The 9,948-nt window shown below is 34.5% G+C and overlaps 1 protein-coding gene across 2 annotated transcripts in view; it reads right to left on the bottom strand.

Annotated features, from left to right (window-relative positions):
* The window catches only part of LOC118734051 (fizzy-related protein homolog), a 194,590-nt gene that overhangs the window by 182,917 nt on the left and 1,725 nt on the right, over nt 1-9,948 (bottom strand). Inside the window, exons 2-3 of one of the 2 annotated variants that reach the window (XM_036463747.1) lie at nt 8,159-8,232; nt 7,799-8,085 (exon numbers count right to left, since the gene is read on the bottom strand). In XM_036463747.1, the coding sequence (XP_036319640.1) occupies nt 7,799-7,920 (122 nt within the window). In that variant the 5' untranslated portion in view covers nt 7,921-8,085; nt 8,159-8,232. Of the gene's footprint in view, nt 1-7,798; nt 8,233-9,948 lie in introns of both variants that reach the window. The other variant, XM_036463746.1, reaches the window with a different exon arrangement.

Below are 9,948 nucleotides of genomic sequence, written 5' to 3'. Positions count from 1 at the left end.
TGTATAATTTAGGAGAAATTATACAGTATTTAGTTTGAAAGTATTTAGCCATCGACTAAATACCTTGGTACTTTAGTGAAAGTATTTTGCATCCCCAAGGTACATGAGTACTTTGGACCAGAGTATTTAGCGCCTACTAAATACTTTCGTCTTTTGTACTTTGGTATCTAGCAGCTCCTAAATACTCAAATTTTTCTTACTTTAATATCTAATAGCTCCTAAATACCTAAATACTTTTTACTTGAGTATTTAGCACCAACTAAATACCTAAGTATTGTTTACTTGGGTATTTAGCAGCTCCTAAATACCTAAGTAAATAGTACTTTGGTATTTACAACAACACAAAATACCTAAATACTTTTGTACTTAGTATTTAATACTTAGTAAATACAATTTTGCCCATCACTGCTTTTCATAAAGGTTTAAAGGTTCGTTTCAACCAATTTTCAATAGATAAATTTACCCTTTTTTTCGTTTTGTTAAATATGGTAATACATACATACGATGTTTGTTTACCATGTGCCAATATCAAATGTAATGACAACCTTCTACCTCATTTGATCAACTATTCAGCTACTGAACCAAATTCATTAGCTGATTGGATATGCTAAAGTATTTAAATTATTGAGAGTGGAAATGACAGTTTTCTTTATAGTAAAAATCGAGTCCGATATGTCAAACGTGCTGGAATGAGTGTTAAAATCTTGGCATAAACCACGGAATGATTCGTTTAGTTCAAAATTAGTTTTGCATGGCTTCAAAAACAGAGGTAAAAAGTGTCTTTACACTCGACAGGGAATATTAAAATTCACCTCAGCCAGAAGGGCTGGGCTATTAATCAAGCCTGTCATTAATTTTACGATAAATATTAATGCAAAAAGCAAGAATGGTTTTTGAACTGATTCAATCCTTTCTGAATAAACTTGGTAGCGGGGATTCCAGACAATAGATCCGAATTCTAGTATAGGTTTACTAAAGTGGTAAAAAGAGCTTTTGTAACATAAGGATCTTTGAACTCATTTGACTATCGCTTTACAAATGCAAAAACGCCTTTGGCTTTATTGATTGTAACATTAAAATGAAGGTTGAAATTGAGTTTGGAATCCATTCCATTTGTTATTGAATAAACAGTTGGTTGAACTGCGCTTCGAGAGAAACACATAACATTACATTTTTTAAGGTTTAGTGGCATATAGTTTGCATTAGACCAACTAACCACGTTGCTTAGATCCGCTTGTAACAACGACCTTTCTTCGATACGGGTTATATTTTTTGTATTTCCGAACCGTTGAACCGAACCGAAACCCCGGTTCAAAGAGCAAAAAACCTGCTTTGATGAACCAATCCAAAAGTGCAATAATGGTTCGAACCGCTGAACCGAACCGTCCAAATATTTCGCCCGGTTCACGTCCCTGCTTAAAACTTTTCAAACAAAAAATTATTGTTCGCTTGGTTGGTTGGTAGAAGCGTCGCCTGGTACAAACCCAGGACCCCATTAGTGCTGAAAGGACCCTTTTGATACGCTTTCTCTGGGACCCCTGATTTTATCTGCTTTCATGATTCGTTGGGTTCGTCAAACCATTGGGATTTTCCGATGAATCTATTTAGGTTAGTAATGGTAAATTTGGAAATTTCCCCAAGATTTTGGATGGAAAAACTCCCGAGTGTGATCTGGCTTATTTGTGCCAATGCTGGGAACTCGCAAAGATAGTGAAGGACTGTTTCTTGACTTCCCACAAGATTACAGCTACGGCACAGAGGGTTAGAGCGCGGTTACCCAAGAACGTGTACGTAGCGTAGAAGTACGTAGAGACATATTAAGTTTGCTGTTGATAGAAAGACAGAGAAGCAACGTCTGCGTCACGGTCATGCGATGGTGAGTTCTTGTTAGCACGCAGCTCCCATAAGATAGATCGTGTCAGCTGACACGTTCTCCGTTTTTACTTTCGTGGGTACCTGCGCTTTAATACGGAAGGCCCATTTTAGCTGCATGTTCACCAATGGGCCAATGTCCCGTTATCGTGGCTATTAATTTGACTATATCTTTCCCCGATCTCTTGAGAAGTTCTTCTGTCTTTGGCTTTTCATAGTGCGGCCATATGTTCCTCGCAGTTTTGCAGGTTTGAAGGTTGTTCCAACGTGTATTAGCCATACGTGTGAATTGCAGATGCAGTTCCGTTTTTATGAGTCCGAGGGGACAATTTATAGTTTCTGCTTCGGATTCATCCAAAGATGCTCCGGCCTTAGCCAACTCGTCAGCCCACTCATTTCCGTGTATGTTTCTTTGGCTTAATCGTGCGCCCTTTTATATTTCAAGTTCAATTCAGGTTGAAAAGTATGGTCGGAAAAAATCTAAATTGTTCCTATTCACTGCATTACCGACACTTTCCAGTGATTTAGGATTTTTCTCTATTTAGCAATACAAATATGTACATACATATTTATAAAGGGTTAGTTAATGGACTTTAAACACGTGATTCACAAGGGAAACGAATTATACTACCCCGTATAAATTAACAGCCCAGCGAATCAACACTTGCTTTTGTATTTAAACGTCGCCAATTCAAAATTATTGTAGCGATCGCAATAACAATAAATAATTCTCAAGGTCAGACCCTAGCAAGAGGATTGCTTTACGCATAGCGTATTGAGTAGAGTACGATCTTGCCAAAATACCCATGTTAAAGTTAACTCCCAAAAGCAATGCATGTGGTTTTTAGAATAAAGAAATATGCAAATTTTTAGACCACGGAGCACTTCGAAGAAATTCGTAGAACTTTGCTTTTCGCTAAATTTTCAAACTATGTTTGAAAGAACAAAAATGTGAGATAGGACCTTTCTATAAGTATTAAAGTGGTCGCACAATGCTTTTGAGGGGAAAAAAGGTAATGTCCGAGTTTTAATTGTTCTATATCGAAAAAATATACCCGTGTTTTATTTCGGACTCAATAAATATTTAGAGCAGAGCTGGGCTATAATTGTAACCTGCAAAATTTTTAGCATTCCGATTACAGTAACTGTAGTTATAAAATAATTTATTGCGAAATGGATAATTTAACTTTAACGATGATGGTAAATAAATTAATTTCGATGAATTGTTACGATAAACATAAAATAATGTTCACTTGCGCTTCTATCGCAGATAAGGAAGATGATTCGAGTTTTGAGCAAATTTCGCCCAATAAAGGCACCTTCGAGATCCTTGTCCAAAATCAACTCTACAGTGACATTAGCGACTCGTGGATAGATGTGGAAATTTGATTGAAAGGCAGGAATTATAAATTCACCCAGGCGGCAATCCTTAGTCAATTTTTCTTTTGAAAAACTCATTTTGTTAAAAACAAATGCAAAAAGACGAAAAAAATTCGCGATATACAAACATTCAATCAAAAAAGTTTAGGTGGTGTTTTGGATTTTAAGCAACGCTGCACAGCGTGGAGATTAAACTTTTTTCGTGACAAAATCGAATATCTCGAGAACGAAAACAGCTGCCGAAAAACAATTTCCCGGAAAAAAATGCCTTGACCTTTCAAATAACCTTCAAAGTTAAAGCTTGGAACACATTGGAAACGACGGGCTACGGACCAGAGCTGTCAAATTATTTTAACGCGTACTCTTATGTAGATAATTATTTTGGTGACGACACGGCAACAGCTGTGGCCAGATTGGATCTATTTCTATTTCTCTAGCGACAGATAAGATTCTTCCTCTTCTTATATGTCAAACTCAAACAAATTCATGATGTCGCTGCCGCGTTCAAAAAATCATGTCGCCGTCGACATGGCGTTTAGATTATGTAGATAAAACCTTAATGTCGTGTCGTGTGGTGATGTCGTTTTCGATGTGTTCAGAGCTTAAGGGGTTTTCAATTGTTTTCATTTTTGACCTGAAAACAGCATTCAGTGAATTTTTCAAAAAGTTTAAAACACTTATTTCTGCTTTTCTTCTGCCAAGGAATCGATTTTTGTGATCGAAGGAACCGGAAAAAAACTTCTTAAATTTTATAAGAGATCACATACTGTTTTTGGGTAAAGAAAAGACAATAAATACAAAATTTGAATTTTTAAGGTAATTTAAAATCATTATGATTACACTAGTTTACAGCAAAAATGTTCTATAGATGTCACTATCCAATTCCTATGTAGAATTGCTCGGTGATACCGAAAATCGAGATAATTTTTTTTTCTATGGATAAGTTTTCGAGATATTTGCAATTTACCGTTATTCACTTAATCACGTACATATATCTAACGAACCAATTGAATAATCGTAATAAAAAATACGGAAAATGAAAGCTAATAAAATTCTCCATAAACCGTATGTACATCACATTTCGATAGCTCTGTTAGTTTCTGAGAAATTAATTTATCATTTCTGACAGCTCTTGCTTTCAATGCAAGCACTCTACCTACTTAGGTGTACGTGGCGTATGAGTAACACTATTTTCTGCTCATATTTCATACAACAAATTCTTGCGCATTTTCATTTCACCAATCCTTGCTTTCTTATTTATACATAGATTTTCTTCATAAGTAGCTTAATTTTTTTTCTAAAGGAACAGGCTTTAACACAAGTGCAAAACATTTACACAGAAACTGTTATATTTTTGGAGAACAAAAACAAAATTCAAATTTGTGATCCAGTGTTATTAATCATTAGGTTCTTCAAAATAGCCCAGAAATCATTCCCGTACTCAACAAAAGGGTAATAGAGAGCGAAAATTGGAACGTATTGGGTCGTAAGTGTCTTCCTCTTCCTGCCCGAAACAGCCCGGACTTTTTCTCCGGGTAAAAATGGATAAAGTGTCAAAGTGCATATTAGCTGTTTTGTGTTTAGATGTTGCCTGCATTTACTTGGTGCTTTTGAGGAATAGTGAGTGTATTTTCAATCTTTATATTCTTAAAATCAAGTTTGTGAAACAAAAATTCAATTTCCAAGAATTTGCGTTTAAGTGACAAAAACCATAGCAACGCGAATCAATTGTTTCTCAAATTCTGGGCACGAAATGTAGTTTTTTGCGTTCCCGTACTTCTGGATTATGTTCCATTTTTGAGAGCAAACTTTTCGCTTATTCTCTAACTACCGGATCCGGTCCGGATTGTTAGGGAAAGAACCTAGTATTTAACACAATTGAGCAATTGTCTAAAATCTGCTTTTTAATCAAAAAGTTTTTTTTTTTGTATCATGAATGTATCGATTTAGCTCTCACTTTTTTAATATTATTAAACACTAATGAATCCGGATGGCTTTAAAACGCTCAAAATTTAATTTCAAAAACTTAAAAAATATTCCAAATGTTAGTCAAAGTTATAAAAGATCCGAGTGCCATATTTCATCAAAACCGTGCAGCCGTTTCTGAGTGGAGAGTAGTCTCGCATAGTGCATGTTTTTATTTTCATCGAAGTTCAAAGGTATAGGGTAGACCGATGAAAAATTTCTTAATTAAAAAAATCAAAGTTTATCATACATCAACAAGCTAAGGTCCCTAATTTGACCACTCTTTTTGAAACTCCTTTTCAAACTAAAATCTTCTTAAATCTCTTTCGTCTAGCATTGTGATACACATGTATTTCAATGAACTGATGGACTAATTCGAATTTGATTGATCGAACAAATGGCAACCCTCCTAAGTAAAGGTCAAGAATAAATCCCTTTCAAGCCCATTTATATTTATACCCATCTTTTAATAATTCATCCAACTTACTGAATAATTTGAATGAAACTTTTTAAACACGTGGCAACTCCCTTCAAACATTCGAAATGTTCAAACTAAAGATTTCTTAACATTCTTTCTTTTGACTACGGTATTTTTATATTTCATATACTTTCTGAATTAGTTAATTGAGTTGGACCTTTCAAACAGGTGGCAGCCCTGTTCAAAAGTATTTTCAAGCTTAATCATTGCTAACTCTCCTTCGCCGGACACTGCAATACAGTTCAGAAATAGAAATTTTTCAAACCCTCTTCGATAGATACCCATATTTTAATAATTCATTTATCTTATTAAATAATTTGAATTTAGCTTTTTAAACAGGTGGCAACCCTCTTCCAATACCTCAAAAATATTCTTAGCGTTCAAACTAAAGATTCCTTAGCACTCCTTCGTTTTACATCCAGTAAAATAAATTCGACATTTGCAGCAGGTGGCAGCCCTCTTCAAAATATTTTCAAACTACTACTTTCTGAAACCCCTTTCATTTGGCACCCATATGGTGATACATATGTCTCTTACCTAATACGATTTTTTAAACAGGTGGCAACCCTCCTATAGTTCAGCTAAGAAACAGAGCTTCTCAAAATTATTTCGATTGATACCCAGATTGTAATAATTTAACTCTTTTCAAAAAAGTAAAACGCTATTGCACATCCACAGTTTAAGGCTTTTAGTTAGACGCCTGCGGATTTGATGGCACTGATTATTAAATAATTTGATTTTAATATTTTAACAGGTGGCAAGCCTTTTCGAAAAACAAAAAATCCCTTCGCGTATTAAATATATAGATAATGTGGCCGCTGTGGTATAATGGTTAGCGGTGCGCGGTTCAAGCCCTGATCAAATCAACAAAAAATATAGAAAAAAGGTTTTTTCTTAACAGTGATCGCCCCTCGGCAGGCAGCGGCAAGCATCCGAGTGTATTTCTGCCATGAAAAACAGCTTCTCATAAAAATACAATCGCCGTTCGGAGTCAGGGTAAAACTGTAGGTCCCTTCTCTTTCTGTGACAACATCAAGGCGCACGCCACAAGTTGGAGGAGAAGCTCGGCCAAGCATTAACATACATATGTTATCTCTATTATTATTATCAAAAATAATGCGGATTATATTATACTAAGATATGAATCCTTAATTTATTTTCAAAACTGAATTTAATTTCTTTTAATATTAATTATTCTCCATTTGAGTTCACTTTTTTTAATCTCTTCAATAAGACCAATGCTTTCCCGTAGAGACAAACCTTCGGTTTTAAATTTATGTATCGAAAAAAAATGCAATTAAAGTTATGAGTTATTAAAAGCCAAATCTGTTTTTATGCTATTATTTTTAAACACTTCTCAGAAATGCTCAAGAAAAGCCAAATTTTCTTAAGCAGTACGGAGTTCTTAAGAAATTTGCTAATATCGTTTTCTAAAGTTTTTGGTGAAGAAAGAGGACAAGGCCTCCCTTGTTTTCTATAGAAATATATACCCCTTCCATTATTTCGTAAAGAACAGGTGAGACAGCATGCTGTGAAATATCAGATGTCAAAATTCCTTTGACACTGCTATTCACACACACGAAATAATAGCAATTTTTTCCTTGACCGTTTTCTTAAGAGGTCCATACTTAGCTTTATAAGTTGAAATAAGCAAAATAAGCATGGTCTTAAGCTTGGAAACCCTGAATAAGCAAAATAAGCAATTCCAAGCAAAAGTTTAAAACTTTGTGCCCTGATAATAACTTTCTTTAAAGCCCATGTTCGAAACCTGGTCTGAGCAACAACCAAAATCCATAGCGAACCTCTGAGTGTATTTTCTCAAAAGAAAAAACTTCTCTTACAAAAACATGGATTAAAATCGTCGTGCAGTAAAGTTTAAGCATAGTTTTATTGAGGACATATAATGGCTGGAATTTGACTGTACTAAACAGATATTTACTCGTATTCCAAAAACGTTCGAGCTTTTGTCCATAATTATATAATTGAATTGATTCAATAGATTCTTTTATAATTGTTAAAATGAAAACTTGAATAAACTGACAGTCATTCAGTTCTAATATCACTGTTAAGTTTGTGGAAATGGTAATTTCTGTTACAACTCACCTGCATGGTATAAATCGATCAAGAGATGTTGATGTTGAAGCCGCCTCGAATGCGTTGAAGAGATTTCGAGCGACTGGACTACAATGTTTCAGAATACGCTTTTCATAATCAGGACTGAACATTTTCCAATGTTTCTTTTTAAAACTCTCTTTTTGCGTCGTCCAAGGAATGCTTTACAAAATATATGTATTTATATGTATGATTTTTGGTCTATTTGATTAGATTTAAAATTTGCATATGCTTATGTACGCATACTAAAGTGGGTAATAATAATCCAGCATAAGCCTCTAGAATTTCAAATTGGAATTATTTTCACTCAATAGATTTACGTATGTATGTACATATGTAGTATATATGTACTTGCAATAGATTCCCAGTAAAATATATTTAGCTTATGACACAAGTAAAGCGGACTTGTTATTCATGAGGCCGACCTGCAACGAAAAAGCACAAAAATCATGTAGATATTTATCAAGATGTGTATCAATAATTTACAGCCTTACAGCCTATTTCAAATGTGTGTAAATAAATTAAATGTGTGTAAGCAAATTATACAAAAATGGTTATTAGAATTAACAGCAGGTAAATCAATTTATCAAAGTCACATAGCAAGTCAGCTAAAATATATTTGTTCAGCCACGAGGCCCCAACTACAAGAAAAAGCTACACACAAAGCATACAATGCCAGCACGTTCACCACGTTTATTCGCCCTGGTACGAGTAGGCGACACCTTACGTACAAGAAGAAAAATATCGAAAAGTTAGTTATGTGTGTTGGCATGCCACGGCCCATGTAGCTTGGACACTGAGAGCGAGCACATATCCAAACAAGCTTACTTTGACAATCAGTCAAGATCACTCATGGTCACACTAATCACAGCACTTTAATTCGTGGTGGCATTTTAAAGAATCATGAACAGAATTTTTAATGGTGAAAAAAAGCTTACAGCCGCACTCAGAGTCGTTTAATGATTACTTAAGGTGTCCCTCAGTAACGATTTGAAAAAATTCCCTCTCAGAGTCAGTTTGTGATTCATTAACAGCATTTAATGTACATTAAAGTTTAGTAAACAAAAACCTTTACTTAACTTTTTAACGAATGATTTTGAATTTTTTTTTTGTTTTCAATAAATTTCTTCTTTTTTTCTTTTAGTTTCTGTTTCTCAAATTTTTAGTTTTTCCTGTTATAAAAAAATATTTTTTCATTTCGATTTAGAAAACTTATTGCTAAACGATAAATCGATGGCTGAGTGGGAGATCGACCTATCTCGGCAGCCAGTTCGAAAACGCTCTATCTCAGAAAACTTTTCAAGAACGCCCTACTTCAGAATTTGATTGAAAAACGCCCTATTTCGGAATTTTATTGAAAAACACCCTATCTAAGATTTTGGTTGAATAACGCCCTTTCTCAGAATTTGGTTCAAAAACGCCCTATCTCAAACGAAAATACATTGAAAATAAGCTGAAATAAGGCGATTTCGAATCGGCAGCTGAGATAGGGCGTTCTTCAACTAAATTCCGAGATAGGGCGTTTTTCAATCAAATTCTGAAGTAGGGCGTTCTTGAAAAGTTTTCTGAGATAGAGCATTGTTCAAAAATTTTCTGAGATAGGGCGTTTTCGAACTGGCTGCCGAGATAGGTCGATCTTCTACTCAGCCATCGAAATATAATAACACTATTAGCACATCTTTCAATTACTCATTCGAAATACAGAAGAGCTTTCAAGATAGTTGTTTCTCGAAAGACTGAGGTGAGTTGAAAGACAGATGCCAGAATTGGTCTTGTTTCTCTTTCAGCAAATAGTTTCTAAAAATTTAATTTAATTTAAAAAAATTGTTTCCTTTTTAAAGCAACAAAATCTATAAATCAAAAGAAAATTAGATCAAAGAAGCAAAAAAATTCAATAAGGACAGTTTATAAAAATTTAACAAGAAAAAAATAAATAAAAAAGGAAAAAATGTTCCTTCCCTAGCACTCGAACTCGGATCTCTCTAATGGCACGCAGTGCTCTGCTCACTCAGCCATTGCGTCTGTTGAACCAGTGCGCGCAAAATTATATAAATACTTATTTTTATATTTTATTTCAAACTGAACGAAAAAAGTGACGTGTGTCAAGTTAGCACTACACTTTTCGAATTTGGAAAAGTTAA

The sequence above is a fragment of the Rhagoletis pomonella genome, unplaced genomic scaffold (assembly GCF_013731165.1).
Source record: "Rhagoletis pomonella isolate Grant_MI unplaced genomic scaffold, Rhpom_1.0 Rhpom_scaffold_00002, whole genome shotgun sequence".
Taxonomy (NCBI): domain Eukaryota; kingdom Metazoa; phylum Arthropoda; class Insecta; order Diptera; family Tephritidae; genus Rhagoletis; species Rhagoletis pomonella.
Note: the sequence above shows the minus strand (reverse complement) of the source record. Positions and strands in the feature narration are given on the sequence as shown.